The following is a 25,717-nucleotide window of genomic DNA, read 5'->3' as shown; positions in this document are numbered from 1 at the left end:
TGTATTCTATTTAAATAAACTATTCACAGTATTTAATAGTAAGAATAGTAAAAAGCAAAAAAAACTGCTACATAACTGCCATTTTCAGTAGTGCTCATATTACTGGACAATAGCAAGTGAAACTGTATCCCAACTCACAGGGTTCCGGCTGAAGAGTCTGTGCTCAGCCTGCTGTGGGCTAAGAGTCCTGGTTTTGGGCGTCTGTGTAGGAGCTCTGGGCACAGGAGTGTGTGTGTGAGCTCTGGGTACAGGAGTGTGTGTGTGAGCTCTGGGTACAGGAGTGTGAGCAGGAGATCTGGTGATGGGGGAGGGTGAGGGTGATTTGGGTATGGGTGTGTGAGCAGGTGAGCTGGGCTCTGGTGTGTGTGCAGGGGACCTTGACTCATGTGTGTGCTGTCGGCGGTCTGGTGAGAGTGTGTGTGACCTGCATTCGGGGGGTTGAGTGTGTGTGGATAAAGGTGTGTTTTCCCTCTGAAGGGCCTGGAACACACGGCTGACTGTCTCCTCAGGATCTCTGTTCGCCTGCAGTGGCTTGCGGGCTGCAGACAGGGGGCGCTCTATACGACTGCCAGGACCTGGAAGTGATGGTGGAGGAGAGACGCTCAACTATGTGAAACAAAGTTCATGGCAATACATAATATAGCATCAGAATAGGAGTAATATTAATCTATAGTGAATGTGTGTGTGTGTGTGTGTGTATGTGTGATTTGTGTGTGGGTTACTCACGTGACGTGGGAGTGCTGGTTCTTGATGCCAGTCTTTCCGGAGGTTTCTTCACCAGGACTGGCTTGGTAGGGATATAGGCCTCTACATTCTCTTTTCTCTTCGCCGACAAAGAGCGCTCCACTTTACGACCTGCTGAGGTCACACACGCACGCACACACACACACACACACACACACACACACACACACACACACACACACACACACACACACACACAAAAAGGAAAAGAATCTTAAAAAGAGTCCCTGACACAGTAAGAAAACCTCCTCTTTACAGTGCTTTGGGAAGCTGAGCACCTGGACATAACCACCATGTGCAATTCCTTTCTGTCCCTCTGAGGTTAATCAGTCATAGACGCTTAGATCCAAAACAGATTTTACCCTCACCATCAGTGGAGGGGCCAAAGTCCAGCACAATGAGGTCACTGGGCCGCAGCTGGCTGTTGATTGGCTGGTTTGTGTATTTGGGGTGGGAGGAGAGACCCAACTCCTCCAGGCTCTCGCTGCTCTCGTCCCTTTCGATCTGTTCTTCCACCCACTCCTCCTCCGAGTCTTCTCCGGCCGAACCACGACTACTGCGGCGAACACTCATCTCCAGGCTGCGCCGCAGGACCTGAACACCACACGCACGCACACACGCACACACACACACACACACACACACACACACACACACACACACACACACACACACACACACACACACACACACACACACACACACACACACACACACACACACACACACACACACACACACACACACACACACACACACACACACACACACACACACACACACACACACACATTCAGCAAAGGCCACCACATACTGCTGTAAACCACTAACAGCACAAATGGCTGTGTGACTGTATAGGATGTGACAACACCGGAGGGAAAGGACCCAGAATACTCTTGAACATTTAACACACTCAGGGTGGCTTTACACGACAACGCTCCCGGGTGAAACCGACAAAATATTTTATCAGATGTGCCTTTTGTTTAGACGGCGACAGCGTTTTTGGGGCTTAAAAACGCAAAAAAATGAACCCACCCTCCAGAGTGGAAATCTTAAAAACGCTCCACCGTCGCGTTCCCGTCTAAAGGGTTGAAAACGCAAAAGTGTGCTCTGAGCTGCTCACGCTGGCTATCCTCACATAGGCGTTGACATCATATCCAGGGTTTTTCCTGCATAGAGAAAATGTAGGCGCGCGCCTAAGCCGTTTTCCCGAACGCCTATGAAAAATCCCGAGCGCCTAATGAAAAAAAAAAAAAGGGTATTGCGATTAAAAAAAACTGTCATCTTAATGGTGTTTTGAGCGCTCACGTTGAATTCAAGCCAGCAGCAGCAGATCCCGCCTCCCACCCCCTCAGCCAATCATTGAACAGAGGCTTCTCCAAGTTTGCCAGACGTTAGTTTCTTTTTTTTTCTTCTTAAAGGCAGCCGGCAAGCAGTTGCATACATTATCTAGCTAGCTAGCAGTTGCCTACATTATCTTAAAAAAACAATACTTTGATAGTAGGCTTAGAGTTTTATTGAAGCAGTGTGTGGGTGAACCTATATTCTATGTGTGATGGTAGGAATAATATTAATGCCATATCATATTCTTACAACAACTGACTTATGAGAGCTATCCAAAGACTGGTGGCTGCCGATTTAGCAGTCAACCTATCTTACTCTGTACGTTTAGATGCTTTACAGGTAGCTGTAAGCCTTTAGATGCCTGGGAAATATTTATTATCTATAAATAACAGCTCACCTTTATCTTTATAACCAGATTTGTAAACAGGTAGCGATCAACAGGCTCAATAGGTACAATAGGCAACCTTGGTTAAAAATTATTATGGGATTAAAGTATTCCGGCACCGTGCCGGATTTCTGGCGTGCAGCGTTTCGCTGCGGGAAAAAAGTCTAATATAATTTTTTTTTTTATTGAAAACTCGTTATCATCACCATTACTTTCGAGTTTATGAGTTCGTCTGCATGATATGAAAAAAGCACAACTCTCAGGCTGTCAAAAGAACATAATTAGCCAATCAGAAGTAGATTAGGGCGGGTCTTGGGAAAATGTGCTTTCACCACCGACTTTTCTGTATCGCTCTGCCTATGTAGATGCCAAAGTAGAGATACTGTCAGACCGAAGCAGAGTAAGTTCAAGAATCCTTGGGAAGATGCCCTCCTAGTTGATGAAGGATTGAAAAAGAAATGGCGCTGGGCATGAATAGAAGAGATAGGGAAGGACGGTAAGCCTTTTGGTAGCCGGTGTAAGAAGATAAGAGAAGCAGGTGCTCTCTTGTTGTGCTCAAGAAAGCTACTGTATGCAACTAGCGGGAAAAAGGTGCTTCCAGTGCTTCCACTTATTCGTAGAGCAGCTGTTCGTGCTATCCAACACACAACGCTTTTACCGGGAGCAACAACCACATCTGATGTTCCGGCATCAATAACTGACCGTTAATGTGCCCTGAAAATATGCGTGTGTACGTTCATCGCAGAACACAATCCAGGCAAGCTCGCCCAACCCCTGGTGAATTTATGCCAAAAAATAGCTGAAGACAAAATTGCTTTGACTAAACTGTCAATATCCAATCAGCATGCCAGCTATTTTAACACACACGGCATAACACCAGAGTTTAAAAGACGTATTTCGGAAAAGCTAAAGCTTTCCTTAAAGGTCGACGAAGCCACCAACATGAACCTGGACAATGTCCTCGTTCGTTTTTTTGTTGAAGATACAACGCAGTAAAAACGCAACACTTGCCAGGCAGGAACATGAATATAGCCAATGCCTCAGCAATTAGGCTACTGTATGCTAGAATAAAAGATGTATATTTTATTATACGATTATTTCTTCTGAACGAAGTAATTATGGAAATGTTGCAATATAAAACTACATTCTACAGCTCACTGTTGCTCTTTAACGGTTTAAAAAGTGAATCACTGTCCTTTTTCATATATCCTCAATGAAATGGTTGCAAATCCAATCTTCTTTCACTGACTGAATTTCACATACCCTTATAACATGTCACCTTGTGGTTGTAGGTCATCTTGAAATCAAAGCTTAAATCAAACCAAGGACAAAGCTTAGCAGCAAAACTTGATATCAAAAGAAATCGTAAATTCGACATGTGTTAGTACCATATTCTAGTGAGGTGGAGTATTGCTGACCCTCTTGGGATTGCAGTTTCAATAGTCCCACCATAATCTGCCATCATTCATTTCTAAATGTTTTTTTGTTTGATTGTTTGTTTTTTTGACCCTGTAAATGTGTCCTCGCCACAGGACGCCCCCCCCCCCCCCCCTCGCACTCACCCACATAGGCCTAGAAAAAAAAGTTCAGGCTCAGGATTTTTTTTTGCTTTAACCCCTGCGTGAAGAAGCGGCAATTTTTCCTGTCACGCAACCTTCTCACCTTTTTCACCCCTGACCAGTTTGCATGCCTGTTTAAGCAGATTTGTGAGCAAATCATAACGTATGCAATGCTCGTCAGCGAACGTTCTGAATAGTATGTTTCAAGTAGGCAACAGCCGAACTCTCGTTCTGTTTTGATCAATAGTAATCCAGTTGATAAGTCTGATCTATACGCAACTGTGAGGTGCGCGAATGGACAGAGCGGCCAGCTGCCAATCACTTAATTACTCAACCTGTGGATGCATCCTGACTTCATCAGTCGGCGGTTTCAATATTCATGGCTTTTAATATATTAAAATATCTGCTATGTTGAGAACTTACACAGGCATAGGCTATTACTTGATTTGTCTACGCGTTTGAACGAGTACCAGTAGAACGCAGGGCCTCGGGAAGGCAGACAGCAGCATTGGTTTATCAATGAAAGCTCAACTCGTTTGTGTTGCATCTCAAAATAATATTATATTATTATTAATAAACCGGTGCGGTTGAAAACTGTCGCTCCACTGCGAGGGCCAGTCCGACGTGCACGAATACACCTGTACAAATGCACATTAAATTTCCACTCAAAATGCTGTAAAAAGTTTGATTACCGATTTCCAACCCAGCCTCCATTGGTGAAAATAATGGTATGTAGGTTTGTATTATAAACATGAATAGTAATAGTCAGATAAACTTGACTTTCATATTTCGTGTGTTCCATTTCTGACCACTGGTTAGTTCTAGATTCTATTGATACAGATGTCAGTAGTTTGCATATGAGGTAAACCTTGATAATCTTTGAACCATACATGATAGCACCATGGGGCTTGGACTATTGTCAATATATTAGCCTATCTATTTAAAAAAAAAAAGTGGAAGCATTATGATAGCCTCCATTATTTATGAAATGTTAAAAAAATAAAAAATAAAAAAAAAAAACATTTATTTCTGCTGATAGGTAACACAGACTGTGCGCGCGTAGCACTCAATTTTTTGGGGGGGGGAGCACCGAAGAGCCATTTTGACCCAGGAAAAACCCTGCATATCCATGTGCAGTACAGCCAAACAACAACAAACATGTCGGATTATTTCCATCAGTCGGAGATTCAAGCTGCTTTGATATCTATCCAGGAGTCATTATAGCAAATAAGCCGAGTAATCACGGATAAAACAGAACAGAGAAGGCGCATTAATTACACTAGGTCTCGTAGCTTGTCTGTTCTATCCCTTGTAGCCTACGTCGCTTTGGCCAAAGGCGTCTGCTAATTGACTAAATGTAAATGTACACGAACACTGCAAATGTAAGTGAATGAATAAATAAATAAGCACCCAATCGCTTTAAAATAGCCATAGTGGAATAGAATGGACACATATACATCCTGCAGTACCTCCACGTCTGCACCGGTTAAGTTCAATTTCACACACTTTTGCGTCACCGTCTGCATGCAGATTTCCACCCAAAGACTCTCGTCTAAACGCGAAATAAAAAGTGGGAACGCAACGCCACTTTTGCGGTTTGCGTTCAGATCGTTGTCGTGTAAAGCTAGCCTCAGACAGACCTGACCACGGCAACTGGAAGCTCTAAGCATCCATGACTCTGGGTATCTCCATATTCCCTGCATGGCCAGCAAAGGACAAGCAAGTGGTTTTGTAAAAACTCAACTTGTCTCATGATCTAGTATCTCCCTGTGGATTAGCTGGACTAACTGGAGTGGTCTCTGGGGTAACTACAACAACTAACAACCTAGAAGAACAGTTCTGCAATCTGTCAGTGTATGCTGACTTCTACCAGATGGCCAGCCCATAGTGATGCGCGGGTTACCCAATTACCCGCGGGCACCCGCGGGTCGGGTGGGTTGGGTAGCAGTTTTCTCTAAGTATCGCGGGTTCGGGTGGGGCGGGTCAAAATAGTCAAAACCCGCAACCCGGAACTTTCGGAATACATAGGTGAAATCGTAATTTTGCGTTAGCCTACAGAACTTATCAATTGCATACATCCCACTGTCACAAAGTTATTGCACTCAAAGCTCCCACTCCTGCTAGTCGTCTGAGTTAGGCTACATAACCTGGGTGTCCACCTCACATTTTATTCTATACTTTATATTTTGTAAAATAATGTTACCTTTTAGAATGGTATAGTTTAAGATACAGCTCCGGTTAGTTTATCCCAACACGCCATCCGTAGTTTTTGTTTGCACCGCCAACACTTCTAGGAGGACTCCAATAATGGCTGACTTAATAAGAGAGAAGATTAAAAAAGGCGATGCAAAGGTTGTACGGAAAGCCGACCAAAAGAGCAAGGTGTGGGAAACATTTGGACAAGTCGTGCTGTCCGATGACACCATTGCAGACTACGTAATGTGTCTTCAATGTGAGGCGCTGTACAAATATGATGGGCATAAAACAGGTAGGCCTACATCAAATCTGTTACGACATTCATGCCGTGGGTCTGTTTGTGGGAACATCATAGATAGACATAGGCTATGTCTTCCACGCATTTGTTAACAGTTCTTCAATAAATAATTCCGTAAAGCTGTCGTTGTTGTTGTTGTTTGATGTAGACCTGCCGTTGAAGTTTCACAATAATGCAAATTTAGCGCAAATCCTTCTCATTTAGTTACGTGTTAAATTAGACATAACCCTCAGCCCCAGGCTTTTTATTTTATTTGTTATTATTATTTTTATTTTTTTGCGGGTCAAATTGGGCGGGTCGGGCGGGCCGCTTCAGAATTCCCCACGGGTCGGGCGGGGCGGTTTGGAAAATTTCTTGGGTCGGGTTGGGGCGGGTGTTAAAATAACGCCCTCTCGCGCATCACTACCAGCCCAGATACTTCTGATGATGAGGTGCTAGTTTAACAAATAAAGACTTGGAAGTTAAAACGTTAACGGTCGTTCTCCTTGTGGCACTGGTAATGGACAGACCTATACAGGGTTTCCCCAGGTTTAATCATCCCAAATTTTAGACTTTTTTTAGACCTTTTTAAGACCACTTCAATGGAAATTAAGACCTACATCGCACCCATTATGCGGTCGTAAAACACCAGTAGGCCTATATGTTTTTCATGTTTTTTTGGAATATAAGAAACATTCATAAACTAAAGATAAGTGTTTTGTGCAACAGTTTGTACTTAACTAATTATGACCGTGCAGCCATGTAGAACCTGATAATGTAATAATTTCCTGATAACGTAATAACCCTGATAATGTAATAAAAAATCCCTCATAAGTCCCTAAAAGATGTAATAAAACCTGATAATGTAATAATATCCCAATAATGTAACAATCGCCATACCAATAATGTAATAAAATGTTACATTAATTGGAAGTTATTACATTATCAGGTTAGCCTCAATTTTGCAGAACCTGATAATGTAAGGAAATGCATGTTGCATGATGTTTTGCAGTATATAGTGTAATTTTTAAGGGACATTGCCACACAAAATCAAAAGAGAATTTGATATAAATCAAATAGCGAAATGTCAGCTACTGATGCTCAATGAGGACTTAGAAACTCAATGTTCTATGTGCCCATTAGCTGCCGGTCTATAACATACCAAAATGTTCTTATTTTTTCTCTATTCGTTGATTACCACTGATATTCAGTGATAATGAACTAAGAGAGAAAAAATAAGAACATTTTGGTATGCGAATGCACCATTGTAAAAATTTTAAAAATTGTGCATTCGCAATCATATAAAATATATACTGTATCTGCTAATAGTGAAGCAGCAGGTCTCTGGACAGCTTCACTGTTTGGACCTCTGAAACTGGAGACCTGATGCTACAGCACCAACCAAAGTTATTACAATATCAGGTAATTATTACATTATCAGGTTCTGCAAAATTATTGGGAAATGCACTTTATTACATTATCGGGGTATTATTACATTATCAGGTTTTATTACATGTTTTAGGGACTTATGAAGGAATTTGTATTACATTATCGGGAGTTATTACATTATCGGGAAATGATTACATTATCAGGTTCTACAAGCCAGAAAATATAATAATAAAGATAAAAAAAAAAAAAAAAACAATACACAAAGTGATGGTGTGAAAGTGTCAAACATGTCAAACATTCAACACAAAATATATAATCCAACACTCTAAACAGACAAAGTTTTCAAATTGAGTTCGAAATTCAAATTGCTCCAACCATTTCAACGCTTCAACACACAAGATAAAATAGTGAGATAGATATATTAGATAGATAGGAGAGAAGGTAGACAGTGTTTTCAGTAGCCTACATCACCATGACCCATAAACTGGGAGCCAAGATATCTTGAGGTAACATGGTCTCCACTCCAATAGCGGAGGTGAATGTGCAACTGCTTTGTTTTTGTCGTCTTGTTAAGACTTTCGTCGAACATGACAACGAATCCACGACTTGCCTCGTTAACGTCTTATACCAACTCTTTAGTTATGTATGGAGCCAGGCCGAATTTTGTTATGTAGGAGGTCTTGTTTGTGCCACTGGTGAATGTTGCAGCGATCTCTGAGTCAGGGAACATAGCCTTAAAGAGTTCGCTTATGCCCTCATTTAAGCTATATGAGTGGTGGTCAGTGACAGTTTTTAAAATCCACAGTACCTCTGCCCGAAGTGTCGGGGCTCCACCATGTATAACGCCACCGCCTGGCCCTTGTGCTGTTGCTGTTCGTTGCGAAGTCTGAATAGGTCGGTGCTGATGACTTTGGCTAGTAGCTCCAGTAACTCCAGGTGCATTCAGTGCCGTGCAGAAATGAGCGATGGGCGGCTGGCTGTGACGGGCTGAGGCATTGTGCTTTCCGCTTCTCATATGCGAGTCCAAAGCGAGATGACCCAACGTACTAAGTTTAAACTTTTACGACATAAACAGCATCGCGCTTCTGTGTCATTTCCTACGACCTCCCTCAACCAATTACTATATGTAGCATCTGAGAGCCACTGCTTATTAAATCGGCACTTCCCCATGATGTAGTCCTCTGTAGACTGATTAAGTTTGTTGATTACCGCCGGCGCGAAAATCTAATATATTGTTTGCGCGAGACGTTCTCTGACTTGTGTTGCATAGAATTTTTTGTTTGCTGTCTCTCCCATCCCATTTTCACCTTGCGTTGCAGTCCGATTGACTATGAAAAAAAATAGCCTAGTAGGAAATTTAAGACCTTCGTTAAAAAAATAAGACTTGGGCAATGGAATTTTAGACTTTTTAAGGCCTTAATAAAGGAACATGGCATTTAAGACATTTTTTAGACTTTTAAGACTCCGCGGGTACCCTGTTATATGTCGCTCACCTTGACCTGGTCCATGTTGAGAAGAACGCGCTCACTGTGGTCTGGCTCGCCTTGGGTCAAACACGACTCAGATCTGCTCCCCAACGCCCGAGAAACTTTACAGCTGTCAGCTGCACCCTGGCACAGAGGGAGGAAAGGATGAGTGGCAACACCCACACAAGAACACTGGCTTAAACAGACAGCCTCCTCTCCCTCTGTCACACATAGCATAAGACTATCCTCTACCTCCATACTGATGCTTTCGTAGGGCTCAAAGTCAGCAGAGTAGCGTGGATCTGGGAGGAGCTTCAGGCTGGTACCTTCCTCGGTCCGTATGTGGACGGAGTTCTGTGGGAGAACATCGCGTGAGTCAAACAAACATTGACCATTTTTAATAGGTCAGGTCCAGAATGGGAGATGGTATTCTTTAAGATGAAGTATTATGGTCAACTTCTTGCACATATTTTATAAACTAGCCTAGACAAGTCACATTATTCTTCACAATTTGGCCTGTGCTGTGCCTTAAATTTGAAGGCTATTTATAGATCTATTCCGTCATGAGTGCGTGGGTCTCCTTGCAAAACTAGGCAGACAGCCAGCCTGGAACCTCAAATAAATGATGTTTATCAGAGTGGACTGCTGCGTTGCTTTTTAGAATACAGATAATGGGAGAGCTTTACAAGATCTTAGACTAATGGTCTCCCTAATTACATTAGCCACTTTCAAATGTAATCAAAATGAAGCATACAGTTGCTAAAAAGGAAGCAAACCGCTTTGCTCAACTTTGTCCTCTTGTGTGATTCTTATACATGCTTTTCTCTATACCATAAATGATTGTTGTAGATGTGACAAATACAGGGAAACAAAACTGCTGGTGCAGCAAGGGACCTGGGCTTGACAGTGAGCACTCTTTAGGCAGACTACAATGGATCCCACAAGACTTGACCTTTTCATGGACAGATTTACATAAGGCTCACCTGAAACAATATCTGGTTAATTATTTATTAATGTTCCTTGTAATTACCCCCCTGGTGCCTCACTTATCAATATCAGTTCCACACACATCATACCACACAGATGGAGCTTACTGGGCACACATACTTGTCAACCGACTTCACAAGTAAATAACTCTCTAGATTTGCAACTGAAAATGAATATGAAAGGACATACGAAAGAATATGAAAGAAAGCAGCTACCTGCACCCATTCTCTTCTCTGCACTTTGCCTGGTGCTGTATGGCTTCTCTTCAGCTCCTTCTCTTTATCACTGCCTCTAGAAGATTCTGCGGAGGCAGAAAAGAAACACTCCCTTGAGTGAGAGACAGAAAGGAGTCCAGTGCACACATCCGACCTCACACAACACACACACACACACACACACACACACACACACACACACACACACACACACACACACACACACACACACACACACACACACACACACACACACTCAGCCATCTGTCAGATCACTACTGAGGATCATCACATCTTCAGCATCTATGAGTCAGAGACAAACAGACTGTGACTGCAGCAGTGAAGAGGCTGATGTCATTCAGACATGTGTGTACCCCTTTAGGACACATGCATGTACACATCTGTCAGATCACTACATATGTGTTATAAACATGTGCATGTGAATCTCTGTATGATGAGTATACATGTGTTACGGACACACACAGACACACACAAACACACACAGACACAGACAGACACACACACACACACACACACACACACACACATTTACATTCAGTCATTTAGCAGACGCTTTTGTCCAAAGCGACGTACAAGGAAGAGAACAGTCTAGCTACGACCAATAGAACCTGGTGTAACAAAAAATACTACTTAACATAAGAAATAAGAAACGAAATAGGAAAGAAAAAAGTGCAGGAATGTAACTGCTGTTATAGCAAGTTAAGCACAAGTCGAAGTGCCAGTTAGGACGGGAGGTGCTCTCTGAAGAGTTGGGTCTTCAAAATCTTCTTAAAGGTATAGAGGGAAGCCCCTGCTCTGGTAGTGCTAGGCAGTTAATTCCACCAATGTGGAACTACAAATGAGAATAGTCTGGATTGTCGTACTTTCACAGACGACAGTGCCAAACGACGCTCACTAGAAGAGTGCAGAATCCTGGGTGTAACATTTGCCCTTACGCACCCACACCCATACAGTATGCAAAGTTCCATATTGGCTGCACGCAAATTTCTGTGTGATGAGTGCTTATGCGTGGTGGGAAAATAAATGGTTGCGGTTCTACACTACTCAAAACTGATCAACGTGGGAATCTTTCATAGCTTTATGTGTGCAGGCATGTTATGCGTGTCTGCATACCTGCTGTGTGTGTAGTTCTGTGTGCAGCTGGAGGGGAGGCTGTAAGCGTATGAGGCGACCTCCTGCGGGGTGGAGGGCCTTTGTTGTCGGGCCTCTCAGCGTTGGCTCCGTTGAGGTAGATTGAGAAGCCCTGCTCCAGCCTCTCCAATTCAATCTGTTTGGGGTCCTTGATCCTCAATCTCTTTAACACCCTGAGGCAACAGCACAAACATATATGAGGCTAGGCTAGGGGGAGATGCGTGAGAGTATATCTCTGTATGAGTGTGAGTGAGGCTTCTCCCTGAGGTGATAGAGAGGCTAGGGGGAGATGCGTGAGAGTAGATCTGTGCTTGCGTGTGAGGGAGGCTTCTCCCTGAGGTGTTGTGCTAGAATGCTCCCTAACCAGCAGGCCATTTGAGCTTGCAGTGTCATTGACCAAGCCGCCGCAGCCTCCACTTAGCATGTCAAGCTGGCTTCTCAGAAATGGGCCAATCAGACTGACTCACTGGTGGTAGTAACACTACCTCTTCAGCCCTGGAAATGATGTGTGTGTGTGTGTGTGTGTGTGCGGAGATGCTTGGAGTGTGAGAGAGAGCTGCTGTGTGTTTCTGTTCCTGTAATCGAAGATGCCATTGTAACCCCACAGTTAACCATTTTGTGCTGTGCTGTGCTGTGCTGGAGTGTGTGTGTGTGCGCGCACCTGTTTTTGTGCTGGAGCGTGATTAAATATTCATCCAGAATCTGCTCGGCTGCAAAGGAATGCTTCTGACCCTCCTGTCAAAATACAAACAACAAGTAGGTCATCCGCCATGCTGAGGTTGAAGAATTATTTTTAAAACTTAGAGGCATTAACAGCTTTATTTAAGGCTTTTGAAAAACTAACCAACACCTGTGTATACACCCCTAACCAGGAGGCTACTGGCATCATAAATCATATGCTGACAAACTGTGATGAAGAGATTGAGAAAGTACATACAAGGAAGAATGGAATCAATCAAAATAATTTATATAAAGAAATACTGCATATTCAGGAAAATAAACTCACTTTCTTCAGGGGCATACATTAATAAGTACAAAAAATAAATAAATAATTGATATGGTGATATTACAGGAAAACTATAAGTCATTGGTGTATAAGGGCAGGGAGCATACTTTTGGTAAAAGGATTGTATGAGTCTACAAAAAATGCCCTAGTTATAAACACTAAATGTGTTTGGCATATGGCATAGGGTAAGTATCTCCTCATTAGTAAGCAGGTGCATGTGAAACCTGTAGTTTCTGGTCACAAAGGTATGCTAGTTTGACATGAATCTCAAGCATAAAAGCATACCCTGGCTGCCAAAGTTGTCAAACCTTTATAAGTACGGTAAGTCCGTTTACATCTCCCAGGCAGAAACACATGGCAAGTTAAATGGTTCTCTGGTCTCTACTAGTAAATATTAGCAAGCACACAAACTAATATTGATGCAAGAGCAATACGAGAAGATGAGAGAGGAGGAAAGAAGAAGCATGCACTGAACGGACAGAAAAGAAACACTGTCTTACAGGAAGCCTGCCCACCAGCTACAGCATCATAGAGAAACACCGAAAAGGAATGGCTGCTGGAGAAAGAGAAAGCAAGAGGAAGGAAGAAAGGAAAGCACGAAAAAAGAAAGGAGAAAAAGCTGTGATTGACAGCGAGGGGGCAATAGATGAATCATCAGTGTGTTAACGATGCGACTGTGGGTTTAACCAGTTTCTGCTTCACCCCAGATGATTCACAACAGATGATCAACGATTCAAATCTTTAAATACCAGAGCGTGAGCTTTTCAATGTTCTTGCCGATTCAAAACCACAGTCAGCATTCATTATCTCTCATTACTCATTACATAATTACATAACATACAAATACATTACATACCCCGAATTCCATGTTATTTATGGTATACTGTGAAGAAAACGCTCCACAATTACATTAGCGATGAACGGGATAACTATTTGAAAAATATAATACTATTCATCACCAGTAACCGGTCAACGTGTTATGAAGAGATTCCACTTATTAGTTCACGCACTTACCTCTCCATCCATAGGTGGTCGGTGAGGTTGGCTTTTGGTTGTCCCTGTTCCCCCGATTCAGAAAGAAAGACGTGACACGTTAGCTGCAGAATTCTTTGCCAAGTAACCCAGCGATTTTGTTTGGACAGATAAACAGCCTGACTTCAATATCATGACATTTGGTTGTACGATCGGTGATATAATCGGCTTTACGCTCACTGAAACCATCCTTTAGCTAACGGTAAGGTCATTTAATACTGCAGCTAACCAATACAGATGTGAACTGCGGGGTGCGTCCCGACTGACACCAATGGAACGCACATTCCCGAATTCTTGAAAGCCTAGAAAACCCGTACTTTATTCTCTTGTAGGCTATGTACTGTATGCATAGATGAACTCCCTGACAGAGGAAGTACGTGATGGAGTTTAAGTTATCTTATGACTCCTAGTTGGCAAAACAATAATTGCTGTAACGTTTGCTAGATATCAAGCGAACCCTTCCAAGCTAACGTTAGTTTTCAAACTGCGGAGATAATTGCGTTAGCTAACACGCTATCCACGCAGCAGTAAAACAACCGATCTCTTTTCAAAAAAGGGGAAATGTTTTTTTTGGCTACATAAGTTAAGTGGTCGCAGCTGATGTTAGACATGGTGACATTACTATCATCAAGTTGCCTTGCGAATCAACATCAAATGGTTGATGCTGGTTAGCTTGCTAGTTAGCTAGCACTTTAGCATTAACTTACAGTAAGAGTAACGTTAGCAAACATCAATTTCTCGGAGAAACTGTTTAAAATGTCAAACTGTTACTTGAAATGATCTTTTCCCGCTCTTCGTGAATTGGAACTTGTCTACAAATCATGAGCTGTCAACTTACAGTCCATGGCATATCTTTTAATGACCGACTGTGCTGGGTACCGATTTTCAGTGTTCCACTCTCATGAGTCGTCTGTTGTGGAGTTTGTGCTGGTAACCAAGGGTCATTGGCCAATAAGATGAGTGCCTCCACCAAAAGGCACTCCCCTATCACTATGGCCACAGACGCGCACAGCAGAGGAAATAATATAGATAGCGTTTGAGAAAGTTTAAGATGCAAGGATATCTTGGATAATTCACCATGTGCTCACTTGCGGATTAGTGTATCTGTGATTTCATGTACTGAAATGTGACGGTAGACGTTTGTGTCGGGTACATTCTTTGCGGAGCCTGGTGTAATACTACTTACACACAGTACCAACTCTAACCACTGGCTGACGCTGGTGACCAAGAAAGTGAGGAGGGAAAGGGATAACATTTTGTGGTCAATTGCCACACCATTTTATTTGTTATAAATCATTGCATTTTTAATATAAAAACCAGACAAAGGAACGTGAAATGAAACCACTGTAAATGTAAAATGTAAACCGCAAAAAATAAACCTGATCACAGCAAGCACCTTCCAAACAATCACACATGTCTGGTCACAGGCATCCTCAGGAATCACACAGAAGGGGGGGGGGGGGGAGGAGAATGAGAGAAGTCAGAGGGGTACAGCCACAGGAGGAGACAAAACAGAATCAGGCCAAAAGAAAGAATGAGGATCCCTGTGAGATGAGTGTATAGCAACAGAGGCCAAAGAGTGCCAGTCTTATACACACAAAAGCGCACAAAACACACCCACACACACACACACCCTCATTCACTCTCTCCGTCCCACTCTCTCACACACACACACACACACACACCCTCATTCACTCTCTCCGTCCCACACTCTCTCTCACACACACACTCACACACACACACACACACACACACACACACACACACACACACACAGCCTCTGCAGCTAACACCTGCATGCTTTCTCCAAACATTCAGCATCAGCAAAAATACTTTTGACTGCAACACAGGGCCCTTATATAGTCAGTGTTCCCATTACTATTTTATTATTTAGGCAGCAATTTCCCTTTTTCATTAAATGTTATATAGAGGACTTCCTGTCTCAAGAGGTTGAAGCGTGCGAGAGACTGAAAATGAGGAGATTGGAAGCGAAAGGGATACCTGGTCCCTAAAATACCCCCTTAACTCTTCAGCAAACATTATCCCTCCATTTCATTTACATCTCGATGTCACCACCATCATCCCAAGGGCATTGTCCAAATTACAAAAGTGATACCATGATTCAAATAGAAGGAAAACATTCTGACATTTGCCAACTTTGATGTTTCAGATCTCAATATTGTTAAAGGAATCTGTGGGTTCCGCAATAATACTTGTTTTCTATAATGGTTTGAACTGATGAGCCGATGGGAAACATGGTGCTTTGGTTGGGTGAAAATGCCTCTTAGAGGGGGGGGATTGACGAGTGGTGACTAGGACATCCTGGGACATCTTGGATCGCTCAATCTTAGTGCAGCAGCGCAGGGCTTTCTCCCGGATCTCATCAGCTCATTTCTGCTGAATCACTTTGTCTTTGTCACGGTGGCCAGACAGATTTATACTTTGGGCCAGGCGTTAAGGTCAGGGCACTATTCTGCTGGAATCTTGAATGATGCAGGGGGAAAAAAAAGGAAAAAAAGTATGGTTGTGATTTCTTTCATGAACACACTGTGCCTGTTAGGAACTGATTTTTGGGATCGAAATGTTGATGATACCCTCTTTGTGCAATGCTTTAAGGCTGACAACCTACGACATTAGCCCAACATTAAACATTATACCCTGCATCCCTCTTGTATCTCCTGTTCCGTAACCCCACAGAGTACTCTCTCCTCTCTCCCCCTCTTTCACCTCTGAGATTGCATCCTCAAGGTTCACACCTGGCGTGCTGGTTTGGTTGTGATTGGCTCGTGCGTCACCGCCCTGGCTTGGTAATGTGTGAATGGGATGCCCGTTAAATGTGCATCCGCTCAACACGTACTCCTCTCCTCACACACACACACACACACACACACACACACACACACACACACACCTTCAGGTAAAGTGAGTGAAAGACGAGAACCCAGGGGCAGCAGTGGGTGGCTTGAGATGCAACTGTCGATGGGCAGCCACTGTCTCTCTCCCCAGTCACCAGGGCTTCACGGGGGGCTTGCTGAGAACGCGGGGGAGGGGGGGGGATGTTGAATACCAAAACAATCATTTTACAAAATAGAAACAATAAGTTAAATAGAAGTGCTTAAAAACACCATTTCATTACAGAGCCCTTTCATAAAAACACAAGAATGGGTGGGGCCGGGGTGTGAGGGATGGAGGGGACCACCCTCCCCAAGCAGCCAAAATAATAATATTAATTCTGGTGAAATAGATACGGGTAATGAAACAGTAATAGTCATATCCACCGAGGCCATTTCAAGGGTTCATATCCCAGCATGCCCCAGTCAGTGAGAAGTCCAGCCCTGTGCTGCTCCCCCTTCATAGGAGTCTGTCAGAGAGGGGGCAGGGCACTCGCCCTCCTTCTCCCCCTCCTCTCCCATTGCCCTCCGTTTCTTGTCCTCCTCCTCCTGTTCTCTCCTCCGGCGCTCCGACTCCCACTCCACAAAGGAGTCAAAGAGGCTGGGCCAGGCCTCGTCCTCGCTGTAATTGCTAAGGTCGGACCCGATGCTCTGCGTGAAGTTGAGGAACATATTCCAGGTGTCGCGCGAAATTCCGCGCACGGCGCACGGGTTCTCCGACAGGAAATCCAGCCAGCTGTCCAGCACGGACGGCATGTCCTGCGTGAAGACCAGTCTCCAGAGGGCCACGGCAATGCCGCGCTGCAGCGAGCGCTGGCCCTCGTCCACGTCCAGGCCGAACTGGAAGGTGAAGCGGTACAGGTCCTTAAAGCTCTCCTCGCCCCGCGCCTCCTCCATCATCACCGAGAAGCGTGAGCAGATCCCCTCCGTGCTGTCCGCCTGGATGGCACGGCAACCATCCACAAACTCCTTTCTGCAGGAGCCGCCGAAAGGACCGGACCACGGGAGGACAGCGCGACAAGACAACCAGAAAGAGGGGATAGAAATGGGAAGGAGAGAAAGAGAGAGACATAAGAAGACAGATGAAAAGAGGAAGAGCAAAATGAACAAAGATGAGTAAACCAGAACACAAAAACAACACATATTTACATAACCAGCGGCAACAATCTCAGCAGATAGAGCCACACACACTTGAACTGTATTTGCTCACACAGACCACGTCCAAAATAGTTTGGGTCATATTCTATACACCCCCTCAACACACCTGTGAAGGGCGTACCCTATTTGTCTTTCCACTGGCACCTGACAGAGATGTAGTACTCAAGTCAAGTCGTGTTATTCGTGACTAGTCTCAGACTCCTATTCGGAGTTGACACTTCCAGCAGTTCTGAGCACTGTAATGGAGCGCTTTTACGAAGAATGATCTTAAGTTTAATTGCTAACTAAGAGTTGAGTTGAGCTGCCTTTTGCAACTGAAGCAAAAATAGTATTCAAAAAACTATCTGACTACTATTTGACTGCACCCCCCCCCCCTCCCCTCAAAGACAGAGAACGAGAAAGAGAGAGAGAGGGAGACCCATGCACACCGAGTTTGCACTGAACCACATTTCTGTTTAATTTTTCAAAGGAGTTCCACACCTTTTCCACAACTTTTTAACAGCTGTAATCTTTGGCTCTGCATGACTCTCCTGCTTGTACAGTAGCACCTAATCTCACAGCTCCACACACGTTTACTAGCACCTGGTAGTAACACCTTCTTCATCTTTGGTTGTTTAATGGCGGTTGGCAAACATCTTTTAGGTGCATTACCGTCACCTTCAGAAGGTCGTAACACATTACTTACCATCAGGTGCCAGTAAAAACAACTAACAACAGTAAAAACAAGAAAATAGTTTCATAAACTATTTTATATTTTATAATCCAATGCCTATTCGAATATTCAAAAATCATGACCCATCCCTACTGAGATCAAGCCTAGATGTGGACGTGGACAACACGGCTGGAGAGTATGTGTGAGACTGAAGACTTTCAAACAGATCTGATTTTTACACACTGAACAGGTTTCCTGGGTGAGTCAGTAAACATAAGAAATCCACCAGGTATAAATCTATCAGGGTTAATCTACTGATTGGAAACCTGACTTTACCTTAATATAGGAGATCAGTGTGAGAAAACAAAAAAAACATTAAAGATATTATAAAATGCTCTGCTGTAACTTCATATTTCTTTACAGCATTGGAATCCATCCTGACATTGGAATCCATCAACCTGAAAGTAGATTTCAGGAGTAGACGAAGCCTCCTACACCATGAGGTAGGAGTGTTCTGTTGCTACAGCGGACAGGCCTGTTTTAATGTGAGGGTTCAGTGAGGGCGAGATAGAGCAAGCTGCTAAAAACCCACTTCCAGGAGTGCCAGGAGTCAAAATGGGACTACATTGCTGTAGAACGCTGGACACTGTGGAGTCGACTCGACTAAACTAAATAAAACAAACAAATCTGGTTCAATATTAGGATTGGTTTCACCACAACCTGTGCGGTTTGAACAGACTTCACCTACCACACCCACATACACACCTACCACACCCACATACACACCCACACACACACACACACACACACACACACACACACACCCTACAGAGAACCAGAGCTTCACCATATGTTGCTCACCCATCCCAAGTGTGGACAATCTGTCTGGGATGAAGGCTAATGCTAAAATCATTGGTTGCCTCTTCTGGGGCTGAAGTTGTGTAAAAACAACACTACGCACATCGCAGTCAGAACTATGGCCAAGGCCCCAGCCCTTGGCTCGCAGAGGACACAACCAAGGGGGCAAGGCCCTGCATCTTACAGCCAGGTCAGCTGTTCTTTCAGTTTCGTTTCCAGACAGGTCACCACCCACCTGTTAATGAGAGCTTAAACAAACAAGCAGAGGCATGCCTGTGTGGGACATCAGAGAGAAGGAAGAGGTCAGAGTGCAGCTCTACACCTGACAGGTCACGACCCCAAGTATCCTGTAAAACAGCCCTAGGTTACAGCAGAAGGGACCGTGACGCTGACCCCAACTCCACACCCACCCTGTCTGGAAAATACATCATGGCCCATGAGCCATGTGCTTGTCAGGGAGTCCCAATCAAGTGTTACTGAATGACAGTATTAGCCATTACTTTGTTTTGACACGGTTTACAGGTAGGGTAACTGTAATGGGTATTCAAGGCTGGGTGACTTGAGAAGTTAGCATGGTGAAAAAGGTTTCTGTTCTTTCACCTTTGCTTCCCTCATTGGCCAGTCCGATGGATAAAAAAGCGTTTCCTCCATGACTTACACAGCAGAACAATGTGTTGGGGGTTCATTTCATGTACTTAAAGTACTAAACTACCTTCTGCAACTTCAAAATACACATTTTCATCTTTCTATTTGTTCTGCACACTAAAAATCAGATTGTGCAATGTGTGAAAATAACAGAACTGGGGATGAGGCATGTGGCAGCACATCTAATAAAATGTCTTCTAAACTAATCCAAGGCATTCTACAGAAGTTCTGACACAAGCTAAGGGAAGTGATATCCCTCAGTTACAGGCTTTCTACACTTTCAATCCATGCCCTCGACAGAGACACAAGACACTTTCTAAATCATTTCAGACTGAGGTTGCCAAAGTTAACCTTGTTGTTAAGGTTGTTGCCTACAGCACAAGTTGGCAGACAGTGCAACAACTGTGCTTAAACACTCTGCACCATGAAAAAGCCCTTTCAGGTGTTGGACTGACAAAATCCTGATCCTCACTCACTAGAGGTAAGGTGATGAACTTATGGCCTGTGCTAGCGAAAGTGGGTATTCAGGAAGATAAACTGAAGTCCAAACCTACCCATCTTTTACCAACCCGATTCAATAACATGTATCTAATTACATGTATTACAAATCACCAACATGTATGGTGTTGATGAGGAGAAATCAGTGAATTATTAACAGTGCCTAATGATAAATTGAAAGGGGAGACTTGACATGGCATTTTCCTGCCTGACACACCCTTGCTAATGCCTCTTGTGGCAGACTGACTGCCAGTTAACTCCAGCAGGTTCAGCCTCATTCGCCATCAACTATGATGCTCAGTCACAGGCAGTTCGGCCAGAGGACATGGTATCACTCTGCTCCACAAATGATATTAGGTCACGATCAAACAGGAACGACTGGAGAAAGAATCTGCTAATATGCATGACTGCAGTTATATGGATATGATAAACACACCCTTGAAGGAAGCTAAAAATACCCTTGGATGGTTGCATAGAAACCGATTTATCCACACGCATTATGACGTGGTTGGTGAACTTCTGAAGACACAGAAAATGATCTGGAGGAAGGGCACACCAAGTACCTGGAAACAGGTGTGGTGCTGGTTGGTGCTGTGACCAACTAGAAAGAAATGCATTTATGTCTGCGATGACCAACCTTTCACCTTGAGCTGTATTCCCTGCAAGTACATAGTTGCAACACCACTAACCCCAACATTCAGATTCTATGAATGAGGTCTACAATTGGCCACTAACTAACCCAGAGAGTAGGACATTTCATGAAGAGATGGTAATACATATTATTTTACCACTGTGGAACATGGCCATCTCATAGTGTATATGTAAAACCATGCCCTATTAAATTCCAGTAACACTTCAAACCAACACTCTGTGTGCGCAATCAGGTACAATGATTGACACAAGAGTTTCCTCAGCAACATGAACAACCCCAGTGAGCAGGCAGATGCTGAAATGTCCTCAAGTGATATCCTCAATGTCTGTAAGTGATCTGGCTCAGGAAAAATCTGATAACTGATGTGTGTGCAGGCTTTTATCTTTATCAATGACAGACACAAGTTATCCATCATCACTTTGTGGAAGATTTGGAATATATGTAATAATAGCATATTTCCACATTTGGACATTTACATAATGCATGTGTGATCTTTCTTCTTTTTTAGATTAAGAGTGAACCTTAATGAATCTTAAATGGCCTTTCAACTGTATGTGCAAGATTCCTACCTTAAATAGTACTGTAGTATTAACAAATAAATCTAGACCTTCTCATCACATTATTAAATAACGGGAATATAATGGTGCTAATGTACGATTCACGATTGTGGACTTGGCCGAAAAAAAGAAAGGGTCATGACTTTGGGATAGAACTCTGCTTTTTCACAACCGCATTGTGCTGTGTAGCTCCAGTCTCTACTGTGTGACCACGTGGCTCACCCAGCCCTTTGTAAACACTCACACCTCAACACATGACTGCAGAACATTTTCCCAGGCAACCTCCTCACCTTGTAAACTTGCACATGGTGGCAGCCTGAAACTTCCAGGCCAGCACGAGGACGCGGAACTCAGCGGGGTCCACGTGCAGATCCTCGCAGAACTGTTCCATGCCCTCCTCCAGGATGGCGTCCTCATACTCGTCCTTATAGACCAGAAACATCTCCTCGATCCTCCGCAGGGACACCCCTTCCCCCTCTCGCCAACATTCCTCTTTGGGACCCTCCCCGAGCGAGGGGGGTGGGGCGAGGCTGGTCTCCACGGTCACTTCGGGTGCCTTGGTGCCGTTGTAGACGGGCTCGGCCGAGCTCTTGGGACAGGAGTCGTCTTTGTGCCCTCCGCTGCCCTTCTTGCCGTGAGACTTGCTGGACTCCTTGTCTCCACTCTTGCTGCCCAGAGATGAGGAGGGGTTCTTGCACTTCGTGACACACTGGCCCATGTCTCTCTCTCTCACGCTCTCGCTTTCTCTCCTCCTCTCCTCTTCAGGTCTGCTCCGCTCCGTCTGCACCCCGGTGATCTGACCGGCCGTCACTCCTCAACATACCCTCAGGCCCTGGGGAAACACACACCACACACACACACACACACACACACACACACACACACACACACACACACACACTCTTAAAGGTAAATGTCTGTAGTGACCTGCAATAGTACACCATAGAACATTATAACCATTATAATAGAAAACAAGCAGCTTAATAACAGAAAACAATCTAGCGTCTCTATTTATTTAGGTTAAAAATATGTTGTAATCGACTTCTAATAATGGACACAGAACGTATAGATACCCCAGCACAGTCAAACACCTTCAAAGTTTCAACCGCAGTGGAGGTGTAATGGGTTTAAAAACTCACTCATTTAGTGAAATTCAACACATCAGCACACATAATACACGGGGGAGAAAAGGCAGTTTTGCACACATCAACAAGGATGGAACCAAGGTCTGCAAGACTGCAGCTATCGGCACTCACGGAAATGGGCATCAACCACAAGGGAAGACTCGCTGAGAAGAGCTGACAGGTGCAGTGCTGACTTTGTCTTTTAAGGGGCATCATGTCTTGTTTTTTTTTGTTTAATTTGCACTTAATTCCCATAGCAATTCTGATCGTATAGGCTGCAGGATCCACGCAGAATTAGAGTAAGTTGACAGGTGAAGGGCACAGAACAACGCACAGCGATTGAACCCAGCAGCTAAAGAGTACCCCTGGAGCCAGCCACAGACAGGTGTGAGCAACTGTGCAAATTCAGACGCTATAATCTGCCAGAAAGGGATCCAATGACAATCATCACAAGGATGAAGGGAAAAGAATACTCACCGGGGCAACTGAATGATGGGCAGTGGTGTCATCTGAGAGAGGGGCATTGGGGCGACCTTGACATCCGCTGGGCTGTCACAAACAAACATGGACACAATATTTAAAAGGGAGGATAATATGATCTGATGCATACACACTTGCAAACGCAGATATGAATGTCAAACTGTGTATGCATAAGGCGTCGCTTTGTATGTGATGTATTTTGCTGTGTGGGTGGCCAGGTTGCTACAGCAGACCACTGGAACCAAACACAGATGTCACCCAGAGAATATTTTGAATAGTCCATTGATAAAACTACAAGAACCTAATTAAGGATGTGATTGTCCCTAATCACAAAAAATAAGCTTGTTTTTATATTCTACTCATAGTTCAAATTATAGATTGGCATTCAATACCTGGAGTGTATTTCAAGCTGTATTCCAGAGCTGTATTGCTCATCTTAAACGGACTTGCCCTGTTCTTGTCCAAACCTCCCTGATTGTGAACATACAGGAAAAGCTGTAGATTGAGAGATTCTTCCACAACAGTCAGATCCTCAGTCCATGGATGAGAGGCTTTGGGATGGGACGGGTGGGCATGATTCATAAGACAAGGAAGGTCTCTTATCTCAAGAGCTGCTGGCCGTGATTCAGAGGGAAAGATCAGCAGACCAACGTAAAAGAGGAACTGCATTGTATGACTTCCAAAGAATACGAGTCCAACCCGATGACAGCAGAGGCTGGTGACGAGCATATGATGAACTTAGTGTTACAGGAACTGAAATACCTAGATACACCCAACACTACACACACTGAAGGCGTCTGACGGGAACATGTTCGGGCATGAAACTCCACATGGAGTCTGTGCACCGCCCGGCCCGGGAGACCGGGCCCGTCACAGTTCCCCCTTTCACATTGAGAGCATGTAACGCTATGTCAGCGGTGAAACGTGGCCCCAGTATTATCACTGAGCTCATTCAAAAGTGTACCTTCCCAAAGCAACATCTGATCTCACTAGGCGGTGGACACGCTGCCGGAGTAAGGTTAGGTAACGTGACTGTATCTAGCTAAATAATCCATGACTTGAGTGGCGTTGCAGCGGTGTTCGGTGTTTTGGGATTGCGTGTCGGCCTCGGGCCACTGTGTTCCAATAATCAGCTAGTTAGGTTTGTTAACAGTAAAACACAAATTGATGCCATGCATAACTTACCAAGGTAACAGCAATTTAGCTCAGTGTCGCCATTCTCTTAGCTAACAGTCGAGCATAGCGACTTGATCCTAGTTTGGTGAAAACCAACATATCCTTCCTTCCCCATCAGTCAACCATTATAGAAGCTAGATGGTTTGGTACCTTAAGTCATCCTAGCTAGTTTATTTACACTGCTACTGTTCAATGGACAAGCATTAGCTCGCGACGTGTCCAGAATGTCATGAGAGCTCAATAAAACTTTTCGACTCGGCGACCAGGGTACTCATCGCATGTCTGAACAAAACAACCATTCCGTTTACCATATAAAACAAACGGGAGGAGAGCAGATTATCTAAAAGCTATCTTGCTACTAAGCTGGATTCAACATGACTAACGCTAACGACATAGACTCCCGACTGTCTATTTTGCGAGCTAGCTAGACGTATGTAGCTAACGGTAGCTAGCTGGCTACACACCTATGCAGTTGTTAAAAGTTGAAGACATGAAAGTGATATCAAAAGTTAGGATGACAACCTTTCCCACTTAGTTAACTACTAAACAAACTTCCATATTGTACCATGATCTTACCTGTGAAATCGTAAAGTGTATTCCCAAGTAATTCACGGTCATCACTTCAGCCGTGGTGAGTTCCACATAGACAACGACAATACAGCCCTGTCGTATTTAGCTAGCCAGCCAGCTAACACTAAACACTAGCTAGCTAACATGTTAGCTATACAAAACCTTCGGTTTTTAGCGTAGGCTCAGTATTGCTGAATATATAACAGTCAGAGAAAGTGTCTTCCTTTTTTGTCAGCTTAAAACTACCCCCGGAACAAGTTTAGCCAGCTTGTTTGTGAATTAACAATTTCTTTGTGTTCCTCCTATCCTCTTAGTCATTGACTGGACATTATGGGAATTTTCCCCGCATCATTTCCTGCGGAGAAACGGCGATCTCCACCACTGAACACAGCTTTAGATAGGCTCTGCCTCTCAGATTTATGGGGTTTAAACCGGCTCCTCTTCGACGCAGATGGTTGTGTCCAATATGAGAGACTTATCAAATGTTCAGAGTTACATATGTCTACGTATCTCTTATTTTCGAACTAAATAAGGATACATGTATACAGTCTAACCATTACATTGTATCGAATTGGATTTGGTGAGTATAAAAAAATCCCAAAATGTACCTACCGATTTTACCCCCGGTGACTGCGTAAAACAAGCGTAGCTTTGAAAGTGGTGATTGACAAGCCTGCATATTGCTGATGTCATCAATTGTGCGA

General features: G+C 43.9%; 2 protein-coding genes across 4 annotated transcripts in view; both read right to left on the bottom strand.

Annotated features, from left to right (window-relative positions):
• katnip (katanin interacting protein) overlaps positions 1 to 14,575 on the bottom strand; it is a gene marked incomplete at its 5' end in the record, with an annotated part of 30,114 nt that extends 15,539 nt beyond the window's left edge. The window contains 11 exon segments of the mRNA XM_080835681.1: positions 139 to 575; positions 727 to 858; positions 1,113 to 1,338; positions 9,388 to 9,504; positions 9,613 to 9,714; positions 10,563 to 10,648; positions 11,697 to 11,910; positions 11,913 to 11,916; positions 12,376 to 12,449; positions 13,735 to 13,778; positions 14,524 to 14,575. Of these exon segments, the coding sequence (XP_080691807.1) occupies positions 139 to 575; positions 727 to 858; positions 1,113 to 1,338; positions 9,388 to 9,504; positions 9,613 to 9,714; positions 10,563 to 10,648; positions 11,697 to 11,910; positions 11,913 to 11,916; positions 12,376 to 12,449; positions 13,735 to 13,778; positions 14,524 to 14,575 (1,488 nt within the window).
• Positions 14,576 to 15,246: 671 nt separating this feature from the next.
• dcun1d3 (defective in cullin neddylation 1 domain containing 3) lies at positions 15,247 to 25,644 on the bottom strand. Of its 3 annotated transcripts, none has more exons than XM_080835725.1 (4): positions 25,626 to 25,644; positions 23,265 to 23,336; positions 21,954 to 22,495; positions 15,247 to 17,616 (listed from the first exon to the last, which is right to left on the bottom strand). In XM_080835725.1, the coding sequence occupies exons 3-4, from the start codon at positions 22,379 to 22,381 to the stop codon at positions 17,070 to 17,072; spliced, it is 975 nt and encodes a 324-aa protein (XP_080691851.1). In that variant the 5' UTR covers positions 22,382 to 22,495; positions 23,265 to 23,336; positions 25,626 to 25,644; the 3' UTR covers positions 15,247 to 17,069. The 3 variants fall into 3 exon arrangements, with proteins under 3 accessions (XP_080691851.1, XP_080691850.1, XP_080691852.1); XM_080835724.1 differs by lacking the exon at positions 25,626 to 25,644 and adding an exon at positions 25,020 to 25,233; XM_080835726.1 differs by lacking the exon at positions 25,626 to 25,644 and adding an exon at positions 23,660 to 23,698.
• Between the last annotated feature and the right edge of the window lie 73 nt (positions 25,645 to 25,717).

The sequence above is a fragment of the Sprattus sprattus genome (genome assembly GCF_963457725.1).
Source record: "Sprattus sprattus genome assembly, chromosome: 3".
In the NCBI taxonomy this organism is placed as follows: domain Eukaryota; kingdom Metazoa; phylum Chordata; class Actinopteri; order Clupeiformes; family Clupeidae; genus Sprattus; species Sprattus sprattus.
This window is presented reverse-complemented; position numbering and strand designations above follow the sequence as displayed.

What these genes read in the sequence shown, in the direction of transcription:
- dcun1d3 (XM_080835725.1), bottom strand. Translation starts at nt 22,381, where the DNA reads ATGGGCCAGTGTGTCACGAAGTGCAAGAACCCCTCCTCATCTCTGGGC. An exon ending in ACCATGTGCAAGTTTACAAG is followed by an intron (nt 17,617 to 21,953) that starts GTGAGGAGGTTG and finishes CGGCTCCTGCAG; the next exon opens with AAAGGAGTTTGTGGATGGTT.